This window comes from Falco naumanni, chromosome 8, assembly GCF_017639655.2.
Source record: "Falco naumanni isolate bFalNau1 chromosome 8, bFalNau1.pat, whole genome shotgun sequence".
NCBI classification, from domain to species: domain Eukaryota; kingdom Metazoa; phylum Chordata; class Aves; order Falconiformes; family Falconidae; genus Falco; species Falco naumanni.
In genome coordinates, this window is record NC_054061.1 from 63,877,551 (window position 1) to 63,901,053 (window position 23,503).

Here is a 23,503-nt window from a genome sequence, read left to right on the forward strand (position 1 = left end):
ACCCCGCTGCACTGGGAGAGCTGGAAAGTGATGGGATCGGGGCTCTGGGGGCTTGATAATTACATGTCTGAGAAGGCCTGTAGCAGGCTGCTTTCTTATTTCAGTAATTGAAGAGCCTTGGTGGGTTCATATTCTGACTCTCTCATAGTTAGCATTCTTCTCAAGGCATCCAAGTTGCAAACCTGCTAAAGGTATGCTTAAATAAACATGTGATGCAACCTTTTTTTTTTTTTTAACTTAAAACATTTTAGATATCTTAAATATTTCTGTGTTTCAAAAACATCCTAAGTAGTGGATGTGAAAATTTTTTTGAACAGCAGCTTTAATGTAATTTGAACACCAATGGAAAGATATGCAGTACCAATGAAAATGAAGACGCCGTGCCCAACAATACAGAATGACAGGAATTAAACTTTTTTGCTAAAATGATGGCAAGTGTTTGATAAAGGTTTGTACAGCTGTATCCTCAATGTCCAGGGGACATTGTAAATAAACATATTAAAAGTTTCTGAAGCAAAAGTTAATGCTTTCAAGTTTCAGTAGCTTGTTTTGCACCCAAAATCTAGCTATTCACTTCAAAGCTAGCATGACATTCTATACCAGCTAGGTATTACTAACAAATCTATGAATTCAAACTGTAATGTTGGTAATACGCTGTTCGCCAATTTGGACTTTTTGGTAAAAAAAAGTAATGAAGTAGAAGGATTAAAACGTAGGGGGAAAACAACATAATTAGAAAAACAGAAGGAAAAAAATGTTACTCTGCTAAACGTTTCAGCTTCAGCCTGAATTACCTACTTATCCCAAGCTAAAATGATCTCAGCATACTGAAATTTCCTGGTGGTGAAGTAAAACATCCACTGGTACTTAAAGAGCACATTTAGATATTAAGATTGCTCAGATTTTAAACACAGTAATCCTGATGTAAATGGCCACGAATCAGCTATTTCTTGTTCACTTCCAGTATGTTAATGCTTTAGTCAAAGGTTTCCCATTACAACAAAGTAAAACAACAACTACAAAACACACCATTTTATTTGCATAAACCAAAGCTGCTGATCACATCACAATTGGGTGAGGGAGTTTAAAATGTGAGCATAATGCTTCCTATTTTTAATTTAAACCCCATCTCAAAGATTCCTCAGTTCCTCAGACCGAATGTTTTTACAGTACTGGTTTGTATTACTTCTCTTGGCAGAATCCAGTCTCAACCATTCTAAATTTTGAGATGTAGTCATGTTGCCTTTTTAAGAGATGCTTATAGTTAGAGATACTATGCCTTACCAAGGAAAGAGTATTTATATTGGGAGTCTATGCCCTTATACAGAGTATTAAAAAACAGTTGGGAAGCATCAGGAAAAGCACGACTTCATTTGATAGTGACTGACATAATGAGGTTTTATATATTTACAATACTGATACCAAAATTATGTTCCAAAACATGCTGTCAGAAATGTATTAGGAACGAATGCAAAGACTACAAAGCCAGGCAAAGCCATTCTATGAGGAACTGGCAGGATTCAGAAAAGGGTATGAATGGAAAAGCAGATTATGAAACTGGCAAGGGAGACTACACAGAACACTGAAGAGAAAAAAGCATAAGCTCCGATTTTGTAAGTGAGGAAACAAACTACAGATAGTGTACGAGAACTAACTGGGAATTGAGATGGCAGCAGAGACAAAAAAATTAAACAGGACTTTAATTGTGCATGTTGAATGGAGTTCTTCCAGGCATGGAAGTAGTAATTATCAGGGGACACAGTGAGAAGGAAGTTAGGCTGGAGATAAGCAAAAGACTGGAGAAGAACAAAAAAAATGGGGAAGTATGTTTTAGGAACACCAAGTAGAGAAAATTCTGAACAGAAAACACAAATGACGGTCACAGACTGAGTAGAAGGTAAAAAGAACAGAGAAAGATCAAGTACCAATGCAAGAAATTTAGAGACTCGTGGAACTATTTATACAGATGGAGAAAGAAGAGACCAGGTTTTGTTACCTTGTAATAGTATATAACACCACGAATAACACAGTTTGTAAAGTTACTACTCTGGTGCTGAACGTGGCTGAGAACGTCCAGTTTTCATAGCTGGTTAAGACTATCACAGGAAAGCCATGTTGATTACAGAAAGGCTGAATGGCCATTGAAAACCAGAAAGAACAAAACTTAAGACTCATCACGGGATGTTGAAAGACTTGGCAAAGAAAAGCCCACCAGTAGTTCATCCTTCTCTGGCCACAGCAGGATGTACTATAGCACTATACAGGTGCAATGACTGCTGTGATTTTCACTGAGCAGAACACGATGACTGCCACTTAATTAACGCTCAAAGCATTTTTATACAACACTACTATGGGAGCCTTATTCAAAAGAAACAAGGAGCCATAGAGGTCCAACTGCAGGAATTTTGATTTCTCTGTCACTCGCTTTCATGCAGCACCAGCTAACAGCCCTTCACCCCATTAACCTCCAGATTACAGTACTCCTTGCACAGCTTCGTGCTTGTATTCTACAAATGTGAAATAAAATGTTTCCTTCTGTGCAAGAGATCCAGGATTTGAATCGGAACATTTAAGACTTCCTGAAGACTTTTAAAGAAATACTCACAGCACAGCCAACCTTACCCACCCGAGATATAGTAACTTCTCAGCACAGAATAGGTTTCTAGCATGCTTATGATTTTCTCTATGGCTTAATTTAAGAGGTATATGGCTGACAAAATAATAAGATGAGTCCAGCCACAAAAGCCCTCCACAAACTTAAACCTGTTTCAAGTGAAACACTCTTCTGCCATTTTTCCCCATTAATTTTGAAGTCTAGTTCATTTCTGTACCTAACCACTATATGAAGTACTAATTTGTAATACCATAGACATGTTACTTACCTCTGGTGTCTGGATGGCAGAACTGCACATAACAGGTCTCTGAAGAAAAACTACTTGCTTTGTGGCCAGATTTCCTTCACTAAAAGTTAAAGAAAATAATGTCAATACTTTATAGGCAGTAATAGTCACTGTAGCACACCCATACCTTTCAGAGTCAACTCTAAGTTGCACATACTTCAGTCCATGAGTGAGGACAGACTACTAAGTGTTAACTGGTTTATTAATTCCTGAACAGTTTTGTAATCACATTTTAAAAAAAATTAAATATAGAAGCATAAAGCTGGGTTAAGGTATTATACATGAAAATATGCATAGAACAAAAGAATTGTATTACTATGATTAGAGTTATTTTACATGTCTGCTCTTGTCAGTTTAAGTACCAGAGATCCTACTTTCAATCAAAGTCTGCACCTTTACGCCTGAAGTAAGCCTCGAAGAGTCTTTCTGCCACGTCCCATTCACCGACAAATATACACCAACATACTACTGCTTACTAATGCCACAACAAATAGGCCCAATCTCAACAGATACACAGCTTCAACAAATATCTCAACACTTTGTGGTATGAAACTTGCAAAGTAACGTTCCTTACTGCTAACTAAAAGGTGTTTTCTGATTGTAACATCACATCTAACTGACACAGCAGGGTAAGCTTGCTGTCAGACTGCCTATACATAAAAGGGCTCAGCTCAGTTTTTATAAGCTCTACAGCCACAATGAGATAAATGACACTGGCTGTTTCGTATGTGGGAGGTACCTGCATAGGAAGGACAAGATAAGATAGCAGTAAGATAATAGAGGAGGGAAAAAAAAAAAAAGAGGAACTTTAGTTTTTAGTCCTGGGACTTTACAGATGTTGATACTGTTGTGGTAGATAGAATTTAAAGCAGTACAGTTAAAGAGTTTTTTCAAAAGGAAATACTCATAGAAAAATAAATGTGAAAAGGCAAAGTTATTCCTCAAGACCAAACTAGATGTTACCAATATGATGTTTCAAAAGTTTTAAACTCTTTTAGTACCAGTGACACATCCTCTGAAGTTTTTATGGATTTATTTTCATCACCTTTCCATCAGAAATACAAAGTCTGCACCTTGATTGTGTATATACTACAAAGCTTGACTATGTGGCACTGAAAGTGTCCAAGAATTTGAAGACCAGAGCTCTAAGATGGGAGGGTTTAAAAAACTTCTGTGCTCTTCCAAGTATCAGATACTACATTTTGATAAACTCTTCTTCTCTCCCCAACTTCTACTTCTGGGTAGCATTCAATGAGATCTTTTATGGACTTTAAGGATGGACACTGAAATACTTCAGTAGAAAGAAAAGCAGAAACACAGAAACACAAGAGAGACATGTAGTGAGCTCATTTGAGGTATTTACAATTCCACCTAATCTATCAATCATAAAACAGTACTATTGTGCATAACATTACAGAAAGAACTACTAAAATAATGTAAGCTTGTGCTTCAGTATGGGTATGTCACCATCCGAACAACCACACACATGAAGTTGAGGTAACATTCACATTTCACGCCAGGGCTATGACTGATAGAATTAATTTATATTTAACATCAGGGACTGGCACCATGAAAAATCAGGGATTAAAACTGTTCCTATGAGATCAGGAAGAGCCTATGAACAGCCTGTCCCAGTAGAGCTTCCAGAAGTAAGCTCTGAGAAAGTACACAAAGCAACGCTATTCCCAGCATACTGAGCTACACCTGATCTACAGTCAGTGACAGTGGTTCTGCGATGGTGTTTGGCTCCTCGCAATCTTCTCAGTCCAGCTGAACCTGGGGTCATGGCATATTTTGCATGTCTTCCTTGGATGATAATGGAGAACTAGCTTAAACTCCAGCTTGTGGCGAAAGCAAGGAGGCAGGAGAACAAACTCGTGATTCCTTAAATTAACAAGGCTTCCTACTCTGAGAGTCCCACCTCACAATCTGCATTCATTAAAAGAAAACATGTTACAATTTTATGTCATGAGAAGGAAACTGGCAAACCTGCAACCTTACTTCACTTGGCTAGGTACCCCTCCCTGCCTCAGTATGTCTGTTTTGATGGTACCAACCAGGAAATCTCTCTTCCAAGGGACACAGCTGAGCACAGTCCCTGGCATGGGCAAGAGCCTGCTGCTTATTTTGTAACAGTGTCTGCATTCCATGAGAGAACAGAAAAAAACCCAAACATTAAGCTACAGCTTGTACAAATTCTACTAGAAGAGAGAAAGGACACAACGGTGAGTAGACAATAAGTAAACTAACAATTTTCTAAGTCTGACCTTATTAAAATGCCGCACACGACAAAGTGGCTATGAGCTTAATTCACAAAGAGCTCAATGACAGTGGGATTTCCACAGAATTTAAATGAGAAAAAGTGCTTAGGGCAAGCCCCTCCATAGCTTCCCTCACATTTCCACATACTCTACCTGCCTTGTAAAGTCAGGGCATTTTGAAAACTTAGTTGGAGTGGTTTGTCTGATAAATTAATAACCACCGAGTCAGTATTTTTGCACTGCTTGCTTTGCAGCGCTTGTGACAAGTCTGCCTTGCCCATCCATTTTCAGGGACTACAGTCATCAGAGAGGGGAAATAAAGGTCACTGCAGAGTAAAGGCTGCCGAAGCCTTTTTCCTGTCTCTTCTTTTAAGAGGGATGAAGAGCAACAGAGACTCTTTTGTTAAAACACCAGTGATTTGCTTGTCTGCTTATGCTGCACGGGCAATATATTTGTCCTCTTACACGTATATATTTAGTAAGTCCCCCAAAACAATCATCAAGCTGGAAGCTAAGAAGCACTGCCAACGGCTCTGATTTTTACAGATTTTTTTTTTTTTATTTTATGCATGAACATTTTATATACTAAGCACTTAGAACTAAGGTCAGACAAAATTTTCTGAAATACAAATAAAAGGAGCAAGGTAATAAATTATTTTAACCCATTCCATTAACCCCCCCCCAAAAATGGTGTTTTGCATTTCCCCAAATGAAGTTCTGTGCTCCTTTGGAATTGCACATCATCTAGACTTTCAGTTATGAGACAGATACCAGCCTGGGATAGTAATAAGTCTCCTGGCTTAAAGGATGTGTTTAATGGAAAATTTAAAACCTTAGAAGTACTAATTTTAGACCACGAACATATGAAATGCTACAAACTCATGATAATATCGTATTAGTAACTGCAGTAGCACTAAGTTACTAGCAAAGTATCTTCTAACATTTTTTTCCACTCACTAGATTTAATTCTTAGAAGGCCTATTAATCCTTGCTAGATAGCTTCTGAATTTGGCCTAATTACTGTCAAATTCTTGTCCTGAAGACATTTACCTGGTAAGTAAGAGTTGTCTATAATGCAGGAGCCTCTTTAGGTCATTAATATTAGTGTGGGTCTGTCTTCTGTTCTTTTTTAGTCTGCTTTTTTGGTCATTTTTTTTTTTTATTGACTGCTGACAAAATTTAAATCCAAGATGCGGATGGACACAACAAACATTGCACCATAAGCACTTCTCTCATATTCCTGCAAAAAATGGAATCACTGACAGAAGAGGGGAACTTCTGTGGGTTTTACAGTGTCCTGACCACAAAAAACCCCACAGCATGTATTTTTCAAACAACATTGCATAAAATAGCAACTCTGCATGTTTCAAGTATACAGCATTTACCATTGCTCTATTTGTAACAGCAGAGATAGCATTGCTCAAGGAAATGTTTCCTGCATCCAACACAATTTAGCTACTGAGACGGAGTTAAAGGACTAAACAGGCATACAGAGTGCTGCCCTGCCTGAAACCGGACAGTGACCCTTGACGTTCAGCTATCATGTGGCGTGACACTCCATGCAACAGGACATTTTATTTTATGGAGAGCAACATCTGTTAAAAGAAAAACTTCAAACAATAAACCCACACAGGAACAGACGTGACAGCCTGCTGTTTCTTAAACTGCTTCAAATCCTAGCCATGTGAAAACCAAACAAGGAACACATCAGCGCATGACAGTCCTGTCACACTCCAGAACCTGTGTTACCCTGTTGGTCACACTCTTCATCTGGAGACAAGCAGTGGCTGTAACAGCTAAGAACAGATCACAGAAGATCTGAGAGGGAAAGTTCTGCAATAAATCAGGAGGAAGACAGAGAACAAAGCAAAATATTATGGTGAATAAAAATGGGAAGCAGGCTGCCTTGCTGACGTTTTACACTTAAACAGGTTTTTCTTTATATACTTCATACAAATTCTTTTATTTTTTTTTTAATGTGAATTTGTGAGATCTTCCTCAAATGTTGCTCATTTGGTTTTTTTCTTTTATTTTATTTTTTTTTTTTTTTCCTGTGCTTCTGAAGTGCGTTAATATTCAGACTGGGTTTTGAGGTCAGAGTTTCAAGTCTGAGAAAAGACCAGCTGTTCAGCAGCATAAAGTGTCCTTCTTTATTGAGACATTTAACTTGCATTCCTAGGATAATCCACCACCACAGTAATGGCATCTTTCCTACCAGACACATAGTAACCATCCAAGAATTTCATCTCTTCTTTAAATACCAACATCAATGCCTAAAAATAGCATTTATCAATCACTACTTAGCCTATCAGGACAGAAAGACTTTTTTTTTTTTTGCAGTCTGAAGAATTCTTGATTCCTAGTTAGGAATTTTTGTTCATGGGCTTTTTTTTTTTTTTTGCTTTTTCTTTTTTTTTTTTTTTTTTAAGAAAATTGAATAGCTGTGTATGAGATACACCACAGGCACACAGAACATGATTTGTCCTATTTCATCCAAAAGTATCTCACAAGCCACAGCAGGACAACAAATACCAGACAATTCATGAAGACATCTATCCAGCCAGTTAGGCCAGAAAACAAATGTTTTTTATTAGTATGAATTATTCGAGTGTTGATACAAAATGAATCCAACTTCAGATTTGGCCAGGATACAACCCCATTTTGCACGATCACAGCTATGAACAGGCTGGTTGTTCCACATCTGGGAAGCAAGGCTACTCCAGACATCTAGTGCAACTTAAGTATCTTCCTGGTGTACCACCTTCTTACTAATCAAGGAACGGGTCCAGGCTAATTAACCTGTCAGCACTTCCTACAGCCCCTTTTTTTTTTTTTTTTTAGCTTTATAGCACCTGACTTCTTTTAAAATGGCCCTGCCATTGCTCTGCCACCTGTGGGGTACAACACAGGACTGTTTTCCCTGCGGCAAGCACCAGCTGATACTCAGCGTGTTGACCAGCAGCTGCTCGGGATCACCGTGACCCTGCTGTCCAAACCCTACAGGGACGGGTACAGCCACACCGCTTCTGCGATCGAAGAGGTTTGGAGTTAAAAGCCCTCTCTCATCCTACGACCCACAGCGCATCACAACTATTAAAGTCTTTCCCTCTCCTTGTCTACTCGCGTCTTTCCAGAAGTAGATCCAAATCCTGAAGGCTTACTCCGAAGCTTTAAGATTTGGCCAAAAACTTTGGCTGTTTATGAAAACAAGTGGTTCACATACCCTTACAAGCCACCACGTTCAATGATAATACATTTAGACTATGAAATTTTGTTTGAAGAATTAAAGGATAACCATTTGGTTTCAGATTCTGAAAACTGCTTCTCTCTGGAGCAGGAGCTTTACAAGGTCAGAATTTCATAAATTTCAGAAGAAAACAAAACATGCAGAGACCCTTCAAAAAAATAGCAGAATGTGCAATATTGTTTTACCACAATTTTTAAGCAGCTGGTTAAAATCAACTCTAAAACCCCCCACCCATAAAAATAAACAGCCAAAAAATCCCTTAACACCTATTTCCTGAGCAGAAAAACTTCCTTCTCACCTGGGCGAGTTGATTTAATTATGTCAAATTATTTGAACAAAATTCTACTCTTGGAGCCGTTCTCTTAGAACTTTTCATTCACACCATTTTTCAGGCTGTCTTGATTTAATACAGTGAGGTCTGGATCCAAAGATTACTCAAGTCACCCACTCTTTCCACTGTCCTTATAGAATTCTAAGCTATGCCTCAGTATATGTTTGGTTTCAAACCTTGGCAATCCTAATGTAATGGGAGGAGAATTTAAAAAAAAGAAAAGAAAGAAAAAAAGAGAGGTGTATGTTTAATCCAGTGTTTCATTCGCTGTTTTTTAGTTTGCCATAAAGAAAACCACAGTATTTAATTATGGTTAAAAAAAAAAAAAGGAAAAGAAAAAAGAAAACCTGGAACATTTTAGGGGATCTAGATCTGTTATTTAGTTTTTCTTTAATATATATAAAGCCCCCCTGAGTCATCTAAATACATTTTACAGTAAGAGAACTGAGATCCAGTAGTTTGGTACTATATTTGAAATGAAACGTAGTATCTACATTAAAGAAGAGGAGGAACAGCCCAATAATTTGCTAGATTAGCACAGTCTCCTCCCTAATTTGCAAAATATTGCATGACTATCTTGTGACAACATGACTTCTTACAGTCTAAACTCGTCATCAAGGTCTTAAATGTTGAAACATGTTACTAATTTATTTAAACACTGGGGACTGGGTATGTAGTAAAAAGTTTCCTAAATAAAATTTCTAATGTTTAAATACAAACAAAGTATTTTACATTTAGGACTATTGGTCTAGTTTGAAACTCACTTAAGTCAGTAGTCCTAAAACAGTGTGGTAAAAAAAGATTCCACTGTCATGCTATTTACATCTCAAGTTTTATATGCAGTCAACATTACTAGCTTTTTTCTCCCTTTTACATTTAAGTACGCAAGTAATTACTTGATAATTCTCAGATGCATATCAAAACTGCTGTAATCTATTGTTTGGGTACCTGTCATGTCGTATGATAGGTGTAGGCAGGACACAGGTGAGGAGCCATCCAAACTCAGCCAGCGTGTGCAATAAAGGTCCATAATCTGTTTTAATTTCACACCCCTACATTAATAATTATAAAAAGTAGTAAAGAGACTCTGTACAGGTTTTATTTGCATTTCTACACAAATTACAATGACTCTCCTCATTTATAACTAAATAATCCTTTGAGATGACATCAAACTCTATTGTTTGGTAAAGATTCACCATTTCAAACTGAAAACAATTTGAAAAGTTCAAGACCACAAAAGACTAGGAGCACAGACAGAACAGACTAACTTTAGGTATGAGCCCTGATTCAGCAAGACATTCAAAGCACATCTCACTTGTTACACTTGTCATGTTGCTAAATGAAAACCTAAAACTTTTTGAACACCGTAAAAGGTGTCTCAATTGAACTATTTAGGTTTTTGCTTCACACCTGAATAAAAAAGCATCTCACCTAGCTATACACTTAAGTTTTTGGGGTTTGGTCATTCATTTGTTCTGGTTTTGGTTGGTTTTTTGGGGTTTTTTTGGTTTTTTTTTTTGTTTGGTTGGTTTTTTTAATATAAGAGGTTTTAGTTTTACACTGTTTCTTTTCACTATTGGTAAATGTACTTACCACTGAATATTTCCAAAGTCAGTCCTTAGCATCCTCCAACAACAATTACTTTCAGATATTACGAATTCATACCAATCATCTTGTAATTTTACTGCAGTACCATGCTAAGATAGTACATGTAAATTTATTAGGAAAAATTAAGTCTTCCATATTTAGCAATAAAAATTTTACTAAGAGTACACATCTGAAAACCATACTCAATTGATTCATTATCAATTTTTTTCTTGTTCTGTTGCTAGATTTTGCGATTTTCTTTCCCCTTTTCCTTAAAAATTCTTCAGCTCTCTGTCAGTAGAGCTGCACTTGCTGAAATTTTGTCTAAATTGATCTGAAGCACATATATTTTTAAAAGCATTTTTTTCTCTGGTGGTTGTGTTTGTTGATATGAACATTTGTAAACATCAGGGCAGAATCCCTGTGGCATATTTCTTTTATGCACATTGACTAAAGGCCACAGGCCTAACTTAGTTTTTATCAGTCAAGACTTTAGTTAAGCTTATGCAGAAGGCTTCAAGGAACCATCCTAACTGTTTATCAAGCACTGCTACAAGCATACTAAGGAAAAAAAAAAAACAAAGAAAAGTGTACATAGGAAATAGCATTGCTAAATAATCACCAATTTACCTCAATGACTGTCCATTGTTCAACAACTATGGCATCATTTCCTTTCCTGTTAGAACCTGGAACCCCAGCACCTTCTTCTTCATAGATAAATAATCCTTCTAAAGATTTGGGCAAATAGTCCCCTGTGAACATAAAGATAAATATAAACTCAAATACAAAATTTTAGGTTGATATTTTACCGAGATGTACACATGGGATGCTTTTTTCTCATTAACACTACTCTAATACAAAATGAGCTGAGACAGCAAATAACTCAATTTTCTGGTTATTTCTGCATCTAGTTACAACTGGATGAAATATGCAAGTCAACTTACTATTCAAACCCCTCTTTTCCATACAAATTGAACTATCAACCCTTTCATTTTCTCAAAATCATTAGCCGCTTCCATGCTTGTATCTGCATTCCGATTTCCTGTATTCAGCGCAGCCCCTGTAGCAGATGGGCACAAACCCTCCTCACTCCACTTCCACACCGTACTCCTGACAATAAGCGTGGCTTTTGGTGTGGCGGGAGAGAGCATAAAGTTAAATGAAGCACGAAGTGCAAAGCCTAGCTACTGTTACTTAAATAAATACATAAAGGGCCACAGGAAAAGCCTGAAACAGAAGTAATTATAGGAAGATTCCTGATGGGAAGGAAGTTTCAGAGCACAACTCCCTGACTCACTCGTTGAAGCCCGACAGTATCCGGTTGGCCCAAACTAAAGCTGTGCATCAAATGTTGGTTCGTTTGCCAGTTTTGCTTCTCCTAAGAGCCATTGGGAAGCCTTTTGTGCAGATGTACCTCGGCAGCTGACCACCTCAAACTAAATCTGAACTGTGAAACTACGTCAACCTCCGAACATCAGATTTAAATCCTCTCCAATATTGCACAGAGATGGTTATTTTTGCCACAGCTTCAAGGAAGGCAGATAAACTTAAAGAAAAAACCCCACACTTAGCAAACAAAGGAAACTCAGGGAACACAACTGGTCTGGTTTTAAAAAATGACGGGATTGGCACTGAAGTTGTGCTACATAAACCAGGAATTCCCACTTCTTTGAGCATGCTTGTTCATGCACCATAAAATACCAACTTTTTATTCATACTATCTTTTACTCTATTGCACGTAGCAGATTTATGTAGTTTGAGTTATAATTATTTAGATACTTGCAAGCATATATATCTCTTCCACACATCTGCAGAGATATCAGACACGTTATTTTTAACTACACATAAATACAATATGATTGTACATAGAACCAAATATATGGCTTAAGGCACAAACATATGACTATCTGCACAGCTCCTGATGATTAATAAATATCTAATCTTATAAAATCATGGACTTTGACCTGTTGTCAGTGCTCATGCAAGACACTTAAAATGGACAGGCCACCTACCACATTAGAGTATTTATTTTTCTATCCTTTTTCAAACATGATAGAAGAACTCTAAATTTTGAACAGTTATCGACTCAAGAGACATCCACTCAACAGTATTTTGATAATTCATAGTGTACCATGCCAAAAATCACCTCTATTGAAAAAGAAACGTGTGGCTAACCAGCTCACTTGCCTGTTCTATCAATTAGAATAGTTTATCTTTGTTAATAGCAGTAATCAAACACAGACCAAAACAAACAAAACAAAAAAACAAAACCACCAAACAAAAACAACCCCACACCAACCATCCAACCAAAAAAAAAAGCAAAAAAAACCCCAAAACCAAGCAGGGGGAAAAATAACCCCTCAAATAAACAAAAAAAGCCCACCAAAACTGCTGCACGACAGGTAGCACAAATTAGAAAAAGCAAAACAGCAAAAACATTGCCAAAGCGCTTCTTGTAATCTCATGTACTTCTGTGGTCACGAGAGCTTCCACGGCAGCTACAAATAGAGGAAACACTACAATGATCCAAATGGCTGCTTAAAGAGAACTTTCCTGGGCTGATTCTATGACTGCATCCTCTTTCGCCAGAAGAACACAGAAGTTGGTAATTATTAGGAATTGACAATTATTATTTTTTTTTCATTTTATGTTACCACTTCCTCCTACCTTAAACAGGGCATTGTATTGTGATCCTGGTGGCAACAGAATTCTGCAGGCTCTGCAGAACATCTGTACAGTCCAAACCAGAGGTGGATTTCTGCAGCTGCCTGACTTGTATCCAGTAGTTTTATTTTTATTACAGCAACAGCTAAAATTTGCTCATTTCACTAAAGGTATATAGAAGGACAACTACTCCTAAAGACACCTCACAGTCTAAAAGCATACAAACAAAAGTGAGGAAGATGAAGTTACATGCACATGCAGACATAGAGAAGTAATTTTAGTAACAAGCGCAAGTGCTTAAATACTTTTTCTCCCCAAAAAAGCACTTTATATTTCCCTCTGTTGGATGCTAAACTTCTGTTTGGTTATGAAGCTCTTCAGTGTTCACCTCAGGAACATTTTAGCTTAAGAACTCAGTAGCTAAATGGATTTCTTACTGTGGTTACAGACACTTGATCGGCTAGAATTCCATCCACCTAGTGAGCTGTGCCTTTGAACATACCCTGTTTAATTCGGCAGCGTCCCACCCGTAAGTCTAACCGAAACACACATACCAGCCAAACGGGGCTGAAGCAGAAGCACCAACCGCTGCCAAGAGGCAGCACGAAATCCCTAAGTCAGTCACAACCTGGGTATTAAAAAGACGGGATAGTTATTCACATAGAGGAGAGCAGACCACTACAGGGGAATGGGAATACTGTAAAGCTATTGTTGGACAACAGCTGCAAAGATTAATTTCAACAGCTGCCAAAAACACCCCTCCGTGAATCGTAACGGATCTCCAGAGAGTTATTTTCCAGCTCTAAAAAAATCTGTATTGAAAACTAGGAGTCTGATTTCTCACCTCTCCTCCCCCGAAGGAAACTTTGTTCTTCCACTGACTTCAATAGAAAGGAATTATAATTTAAAAGCAAAAAAGATGACCAAAACAAACTGCTCCATTACTGTTTATGTGCACAAAATATGCAGTTTGTGCACAAAATATGCAGTTTGAGAGGGGTTAACTGCCAAATTCACTATGTTTACCTCGGACTGATGCTGATGTGCTTGTGTTCCTCTGACAATCACCGACTTGACTATTGCAGAGCTACAGAAACAGTGATTCACACTCAGAACTGAACTACAGAGAATAATGAATACTGAAGAGTTCTTATTCCAAGGGTTTGATTTTTGAAGAACCTGCATCATCTAACATCCAAAGATTTTGTTTTAGACTTTTTTTTTTATTTAAGCCCTTTACTAATCCAAGCCTTGCAAAGGGGATGCTGAATGCATGTTAATTTAAATCAGAATACCAGAAAAAAAGCATTAAATAAGACACACAATAAATATAAAACCTACTCAAACCCCCAATAATTCTGCCCTTGTGTAATTCACTTAAGCAGCAGACGTGAAATGACTTACGAAATCCACTTTAACTACTGCACTCTATAATCAGCCTTAATACTGTAAAAATTAAGGTATCTGAAACCTTTTTCAACTAACTTTCTACAAGACTTCTCTCCACTACAACCCAGTGTTTTGCTTGCTTTCACTGAACTGCCAGAGACAATTCTAAAGGAACACCAACTTAGAACAAGCAAGACATGAATGCATCCAAGCACAAAGTATCACATCAGCGAAGTATGAATTTCAAGTTTGCTATCAAACAACACTTACTATAATAATTCCTAAAATTTGAAACTATTAACTATATCGGACTCTCGGTGTGTTCCCCCGACACTAGAGTACTACCATATTCTTTGCATTACTGTCAAATAACTGCACAACAGTAGCTACATAGTATTTTTTGCAACACTTCTGATTTTCTGGCTTTCAGGCAAAATCAGTTCAAATGCAAATGAATCTCTTAATTACGCATTTTACCAGCGACGGAGATGCCAAGTTCAAAATACTTCAGTCAATAAAGAGCTGCTCCTGCTGTCAGCAGTTGTACAGCTCTGCCTCGCAGCTTCGCCGAAGCGCAGGCTTTGGGCTCAGTGGGGTGGGCAGCAATGGGCCCGGGCTAGGAGCAGCACTGCTGACAACTGGCTTGTGTCCCCTCGTCAGGAGGGTGAAGGCTAGGAACTCTGAGAGAACTAGTAGGATCTCTCCAGAACAAAAACTGAGAATGAACTGAAACTGGCAGAACGAAGAAGAAAATTTGGAAATCGTGTGGCCTGAAGCTCTACCACCGTTAACAATGTGAGTATTCACTGAGCTGGCAGATGCCTGTAGAACAGCATGGGAAGCAGGAGGGACCAGGGAAGACCCCTCTTCCAGCTGTGTGAAAAGGTCCCGGAGGATCTGCCTACACTTGAAGGCAAGAACAAAAACAGATTTCTCTGTTCTGCCTATGTCCACATCTGACCAGAACAACCTGCAGAAACATCCTGAAACTTCAGGATCAACAGCTGAATTTTAGTGCAATTTGGCATTCTGGAAAGAATTTTTAAGCCCAGGGAAAAGCCAGAGAAAGCAGGAAGCTCGGAAAGTCTGACTTGTGCTTACTTTACCATTAAACCTAACAACTCAAGGTGTTCTTTCATCTCACTAGAAATATTCAACAGAGTGCAGCACAGCATCTACAGTGAGCAGCAGAACAAGACCATCAGGGGACCATGTATCTAATGACTTTTTTCCGTCATTATCTTTTCCTTTAACAAAAACAAACCAAAGAAAAACAAACTAACACAAAAGGGTTATTTCATCATAACACTACACTACTACCTTCCTGCTTTGGGAATCCTCAATTCGATGAAACAACGCAGAAATTTCAATTATCCAGAGCTGTAACTTCCCAGAAAACAAGTTATTCCATTTCGAGGTATCAGTTTCTATAAATTTACAAGGACTACCCAAATGTGTTTACACGTTGCCCTTCACACCAAGGAGCCAAACATGAGCTATTTCTTGCAAATTATGTAATTCACTATAAACAAGTAAAAACATGACACTCCAGGACAGTACTCACCTTTAGAAGTTTCCCAGTGTACAAAAGACTCAATTAAGGACAATCCTTGTTTGTAGTAAAATGTGGTTAATTCTAGCCAGTCTGCTTCCAGTGTACTAATAACTGGCCCCTTTCTTGTTACTTTCACAGACAAAACACCTTCATGATAGTTCCAGCAGGTAGAATCATCATCAAAAACATTGAAGACTGTATACAGCTTGTCTAAGGAAAGAAAAAGGAAGAAGAATGAACCTCTGGAAGACAGTGCACCAAAATAAAAATATTACTAATCTCTTACTTCAACATGGTTTTCTAATTCTAAAAAATTTTTAAGGATTGTTTCCTGATGTGACTGTATCAGCTGGAGCCCTAAACACATTCAGGTCAAGGTGTGAGGTGGGTATGCTCTGGGATATGTGAAAAATTTGAACATATTACAGTCGGGTTGTCACTGGACCTTTTAGGTAGGTTGCTTTGCATACAGAAAATACACTAGAGCTAAGAAAAACCCAGCAGAAACAGGCTTAATTTCTGCTACTCATGGAACTTCTGACTACAAATATTTGGGATTACCACAGCTGAAGATGAAAGATATTTTTCTAATCTTATTAATTAAATATTAGGAATGCCTAGTACGGTATTGATTTTACCCATTATTTTCTGATGATTACTTAAGTACTGGTGTAATTAGTGGGGTTTCCCACACAGTAACTAATGAATATGCAAGTTACACGTATGACATCTGCATATCCTCAAATGTTTTTTGTATCTAGGCGTTAATACAGTGCTGTTACAAAAACAGTCATTAACAAGCATTCATCAGAAATTAAAAATCACAAATACACAGCATTTTATGAAGCTACTGGTGAGAAGTTGTGAAGTCCTAGCTATACAAAAATATTGTACAAATGCACTCACGTGTATGTTATTACTGTGGAAAAGTAACACAAAGCAGTTGCCAAAAAATGCTCTCAGATTGTCTAATACTTCAACATCTGAGCAGCCTAAACCAACAAAACCCAACCTCTAGAAAGCTGAAGTAATCACATAGTCAAAACAAAGGATCTTGGTTTAGATGACCCCACTTAAGATTCCAGCTCTCTAAGCTCCAGAAACAGAGCAAGATTTAAATTTCCCAAGTAGGATGTGGACTGTAAGTGGTCTGAATCAATCTCTGGGATTGTTTTGAGAGGTGTTACCACACCCACTGCAAGTGACATCAGGTGCCTAGAATAAGGTAAATTCAGGACAAAACTTTGAACTCTCACTAAGAAATGACTCGCCCCTTTCTATACAGTTTTACTTTTATCACCTCCACAGGTGGTTGTATTAGCATAAACGTGTTTATCCTGATAAACCTTCATTTCCTTTCCCATGTAGTAAAGTGAGATCACTTTTATATTTGTTCTTCAGAAAAAAAATAATTTGCTGCTGCAATTATTCAATTGCTCATGTGTATCAGAAATTTGCCTCTGCAAGTGGTGTATTTTATAAACAGTCAAAATTGACAGGTTATGATCCCCAAAATCTAGAACTCAGACGCAGTTCTGCATCCTTTGACCAGACCCAAATAGAAATGGCATATTGAAGTGGCATACCTACATGCACCTAAGGCATTTGAAAACTCCATCAGTATTTTTTAAAACGATGGTTACATACAACACTTACAAAGAAAGGTGGTTAAGTTCTCAGTTTTGTTGTATGAACTCAAATAACTTTACTATCTGACCACTACAGAGAAGCCTGGCATATCCTTGCCAAAGCTTTTTGAAGAATTTCCCAAGAACACTGCATGTAGAGGATACACTGGTTACTAACTGACCTGGTCACACCAGTCTGCCTGAACAAAGCTCCATAACAGAACCAAGTGTCTTCCACTTTTTACTTAGAAGATTTCTATTCTGCTACAAATAGCAAACCCACTATTTCAAGCTGTAAGGAAAGAGTTAAGCTTTAACAGATGATGCTATAAAGAGTTACTTGTACTAGAACTGCTTTAATTCAAGTGTTGAAAGTAAGAGGGACATTAATTATCTCACTGCTTAGAGTCATTATCCTGACAGTCTACAAACCAGAGAGAGTGCTTAACTCTTAATTGGAAAGTGAAAATGTTGCTTCTGAGAGCAATTAAAACGCGTCCATCAGGGAAGAACCTATTACGTCAAAACGCAATGTGACATGAAAAGTTCCATGCTGCCTGCTTCCTACACAATACTATCTTGTGTTAGCTCTCATGCTTTGGATTACTACCTCTTTTTCACCCTTCCTTCCTAGCAAGCCAGGAGGCCTTGGTGCTTCAGTATCAGAAGTCACTGTTTCACGCAATCTCTCACACAGACTACACGAAGTATCTCAGATTCTTCTACAACCAAGTATCTTACCACAGCACCAACATTTTTCAATGATACTTTTCCTTCCTATACATCCTTTTAATGCTTCATTTTCTCTAGTGTAAATTCGTTTTGTAACAATTATCCTCTTTGATTTCACGGTCAATGCATTAATTTATGTGATCTCTTTCAGGATGCTTCTTGAAGGCATATTAACCAGAAAGAATCCATTATGTACGGATTTGGTTGCTGTACATTACGTGAATTGGCCAGAAGCACGTAAAATTCCAGCTCTAGCTCGAAGGGTCTCTCTTTGTTGTCAGTTTTGAAACAGCCAGAACTAGAATCATAACATATTCTTGGAAATCCGTTACATGTTTATGATTTAGTATTAGGAGTAAGTGAAAGCTGTATGTATTTAGGAAAAGATTTTAAAACAATTGCATCCTTCTAAAAGAAAATATTTTTACTGTCACATATTTGTTATGCACGTATCAAGCAAAAAAGTCTACCTGCTTGCACAACATCTGAAATCTGAATTAGACTGTGGGTGATTTTGGGGGGGGGTTATTTGGTTTTTTTACTTTATCTTTAAATTAGAATTTTAAACAGTATTTTTATATTATTAGTTATTTACATTATTAATTATTACTGTATTACTTTTAGTTATGTATATTTATATAAATCATATAGTTAATATTTATAGTTATTTACATTATTATTATTTTATCATATATATTTGCACATATATAATACAAAATTATAATTTTAACATTTGTAATATTCTATATGAAAAATGAAATGTCATTTTAATATATTACCACAGTTCACGCATACACAGAGCGGAAGGTAAACATTTTTTGTTTCTTCAACTGGCAACTTTTTAGGAAATACATATGCATTCAAGGAAGATGCATGTTCCAAATCAGTATCTGATACAACAGAACATGCTGCTCTGTTTTTTTCCAACCCCTTTTTAAAACGACAGCTCAATAAAATGCCTTATTTCTGCAATAAACAAACCGCATTATTACCGTCTCCTTTTCGTGGTTTAACAGGGCTGACTTCTTTTCCAAACTGGAAATCTGCATCTTGTAACAGACTGCTTTCTCCTTGCATTTCTTCCTCTATCCCACTCTCAGATGACTGACCACTCAAGGTCCCTTCATTCCAGTTTCTATAGTTTTCATCAGAATTTTTTCTTCCGTGTTCCCTATTTCTTCTGCCCAGCGTGGATTCCAGCTCTGCATTTCCATCTGTGCTTGTTCCATTACAGGCTTTAGGTTGAGGAAAATGTTGGGTTAGAAATCCCACAAACTTCTTTCCTCTTTTAGCAGCTTCGTTAACCTGTATTTACAAAAGAAATATATCATAAAATCACAGAATCGTTCAGGTTGGAAGGCCTCTGAGATGACGGAGCCCACCCGTCACCCCAGCAGTGCCCAGCCCACCGCTCAGCCCTGTCCCCGAGCACCGCAGCGGCGTCTTGTGAACCCCTCCGGGGTGGGGGCTCCGCCGCCCCCCTGGGCGGCCTGTTCCCGGCTCCCTCACGCCCAGCCTAACCCTCCCCTGCGCAACTCGACGCCGCTTCCCCTTGTCCTGCCGCTCGTTCCCGGGGAGAAGGGACCGACCCCCCCCTCGCTCCGGACACGCTCCCGCCCCTCCGCGTCCCCCCTGCCGTGAGGGGCCCGAAGCTGCCCCGGGGCTCGAGGGGCGGCCGCCCCGGTGCCCAGCGCAGGGCACGGTCCCTGCCCCGGCCCTGCCGGCCACGCCGCTCCGGACACCGGCCAGGGCGCTGCTGGCCGCCTCGGCCACCCGGGCAGGCCGGGGGCTCTGCCCAGCCGGCCCCAGCCGCCCCCCCCGGGCCCTTTCCCCCCGGCCCTGCCCAGCCGCTGTGCCCCGGCCTGCGGCGCTGCCTGGGGCTGGTGTGACCCGCGGGCAGGGCCCGGCGCTGAGCCCTGGGGACCCTCACACGGTGGCCTCGGGCCCTGGGCCCGGCCTGCCCCCTGCCCCTGCACAGCCCCCTGCCCTCAGCAACCTCTATCCCATTTTATCTGTAGTGTGATTCTGGAATCTCACATGACTACTTTTTTTTTTTTTTTTTTTTAAAAAAAAGACAACTTGTATATTTATGTTCTGTTTAACTGAACAGCTGATTCCGAAGGAAACGAAGACACAGCTCTGCACTGCACAAGGGCGGCTTGTCTTTCCACACTGCCCATGTTTCAGAGCAAATGGAAGTCCTCCAGCTTGTCTTCTGACCCAGGCCAAGAAAGGTGGCCAACCCCTTTACTGACTTAAGTGTACAGAAAGTCCTTCCATTTAGAACAAATCAGAAGTGTTTTACTTGCTGCATTGTAGTGATAAGCAGCACACCAGTGCAATAAATACTATTGTTTCTCTGAACATGTGATACCGGTCATACTGAACTTACTGACTGCTAATACTACAGAAATATTTGTCATGTGCCATGATTCATTATCCCCTGGTTCCCTTAGAGGATGCTCAGCTTCACTATTACTTAAGAATAGTGCAGGAGCAGAGAAAGGAGGGAGCCAGAGGCAAATTAAAACCCTCTCAACTCTGCTTTCAGCCAGCGGTAGGTCTTCTATCTGCACTGAAGTCTCAAAATACAGCTGTAGAGTATGTGCCACATCTGGGATGCGTCTGTTTTTGGAGAGAGGGCTTTTTTTGCTGGCATAAGGAGCGCTGCTATGTTGCAAGGTGATCCCACTGACATCTTGTGCTACAAGCTCCCCTGTGCAATGAAGTCTTTCTGGGAAAACACAGGAACACCAGCCCAGAAAGAAGAAATTGTCTGGGTAGTACTGCATTAAGTGAGAGAAGAGAGGGAAGGTTCTCTACCCTGTTAACTCACATAAACTATTAATCAACAGAGTGAGTAACACTCATAGCTGATGGTACTACAAGCCCTTTTTAGTACCACAACAGACTGAAGTCTTACCATCGACGACTGTATCACCACAGCAATGATATAGTATGTAATCACTGTGATGATACAGAGCTGCTGCTTCTAAGGCAACCAAAATAAATTTAAATGTGACAAGCAACACGCAGAAAATGAGGTAATATGACAACCTTTTTCCTGTAGTGCCAAAAAGTCTTATTTCAGATCTTAAAAACCAACAATTTTATTTTTTTTTTTACTGGATTACTGACTGAGTCTTTTTAAAACACTGGGAGCATTTTAAAATCAAACTATTTTCACATACTACTTATGCACCAGATTTGCTTGCAAGACTGAATCACTGCTAATTTCAAGTGTATTTTTCCTTTAAATGTTTGTGTCGGGCATGCTGTACAACCAGCCTGGCAATATGCAGATAGTGTAACGGTAATGGAATCCCTTTTTAAATTCAAAATATCTGAAAATTTTTAAACAAGCCATTTAGAAGTTTTGAACAACGCTGATAATTTCAAACATTATTAAAGATCTCCAATATGCTTTTTTCCTCTACTTCTTTCCCTGGCAACTAATGTAAAAGATATCACTGACTCTTGTAATAACAATAGTTTCCTGTTTCGACAAGTCTTCAATTTTGCAGAGGAAGTTAAACACAAAAAGAATGAGAACTGGAGCTTGCATTCCAGTGGAAGTTTAGTTTTCTTTAACTATAAGATATTTTTTTAAAGGCTGTGCCAAGTAAACATTTAGTACAGTTACTGTGTTTTTTGTATTTGTTAAAGAACGAAGGAAGTCTTTTTTAGAAATTGAATATATTCATATTCATCAGGAATACCTTACTTAACCCAGAACAACATAAAACTTTGGATTTTTTAAAAAATATTAATTCCAAAAAAAGCTATCACACCAGTATTTTCTAAAGACTGACTGAGAGTTTGGGCCTGATTCTGCTTTCAGTGGTGTGAATGCCCAGTCTCCCAAAGCTTTACAGGCTTCAGTACCAAGTCTTACATTAGAAAAAGCAACTAGTGCAGAAAAAATAACTCCTTTCACAGCAAGAAGAGACTTTGTAGCTTCTCTAAAATAAACCAGTGTTAAAACTCAAAACTAAAAAACCCCTTCAACCACTAAATATAACTTACATGTACAGTAAAAATTAAAATTGGAAGAGAAGTTTAATAAAACCCTCCATTACCTTTTCTAACAGTTCTTTCACTACCTCATTTGTCAGTGTTTCATACATTAAAGGACATTCCTCAATCACCAGCCTGGGGTGCCTTTGTCCTCTGGGTGCTGCATGCTTCTGGCTAGAACACAGAAAGAAAGCGGTCTTTGTCAGTAGTTTGCCACTAACTTGGGCAAATGCTTGCGTATAGAATTCTTTTGGAATAGTTATGAATGAAATCCTGGCAATGCCTCTTCATACTTTTACTTAGAACTCAGTGGGTTTTGGTGTTTTGTTGTGATTCTCACACAAAGTGGCAGGTACTGTGTATTACAATGTCAGGAGAAGAATATGAATATTTAACAGGAATCTAATCTGAAGACTGTTAATAGACATCTTTTGGAAACCGAGCTTTATTGACAAACAGCCCTGCTTTTGTAATAAATAAACCCCAAAATCTCCAACAATGCAAAAATTACAAGTTTAAGCTATAAACAGCAAGCACAGAAGAGGTTTAGTTTTGTAGGAAACACACCAGGAATAGAAATGGTACTTTTACACTGTTAACATGCTGCTGTTTAGTTTTTTAAACTAAAGCAGAGTTGCAGCTACTGTATGAAATACAGCGTAGGCAAATACTAGAAATACAACGCAGTAACAATTTTACTTTGGGTTCAGTAATGTTTAATCACTCAGATCTGAGAACCTGACAAGCTTTAACTTCCATTTAGAGAGCAATATTCATCATGTTTTATCTAAAGCCAGTTCGGTTATTACTCTGACAACAACATTTGGTGTATATCAGCAGTAGAATGGAATTTCATTCGATACTTCTTCACACAATCTTTTGCTTCCGAATGAAACATCGGAGACACTCAAATTCTTCGAAGCCTCAGCTGCAAAGAGCAAGTATTCTGCTTTTCTTACTCCTGCATTTGCCCACATGGCCGACACTCACTTTGTTTGCAGATGAACGTATAAAGTAAGTTGTATGAACAGCAAATACCATGGACAATGCTTGTTTAAGCAAAGTGTTTTGAGAAGCTCCCTCAAACGCGCCATGTTTCACAGAAGCATGACTGGAGTGGCAGGGGCACTTCCAGAAGAAAATGAGAACCTTTGCACATTGCACTAGGACTCAGGAGAGAAGGGGAAGCGTT

General features: G+C 38.6%; 1 protein-coding gene across 2 annotated transcripts in view; it reads right to left on the reverse strand.

Moving 5' to 3' along the window:
• Positions 1–23,503, reverse strand: part of RFTN2 (raftlin family member 2) — a 39,994-nt gene that overhangs the window by 9,821 nt on the left and 6,670 nt on the right. For both annotated transcript variants that reach the window (XM_040604930.1, XM_040604931.1), the window contains exons 4-9: positions 22,374–22,485; positions 19,287–19,599; positions 15,944–16,144; positions 10,957–11,078; positions 9,688–9,791; positions 2,883–2,961 (exon numbers count right to left, since the gene is read on the reverse strand). In XM_040604930.1, coding sequence (XP_040460864.1) covers positions 2,883–2,961; positions 9,688–9,791; positions 10,957–11,078; positions 15,944–16,144; positions 19,287–19,599; positions 22,374–22,485 — 931 coding nt within the window. The remainder of the gene's footprint in view (positions 1–2,882; positions 2,962–9,687; positions 9,792–10,956; positions 11,079–15,943; positions 16,145–19,286; positions 19,600–22,373; positions 22,486–23,503) is intronic.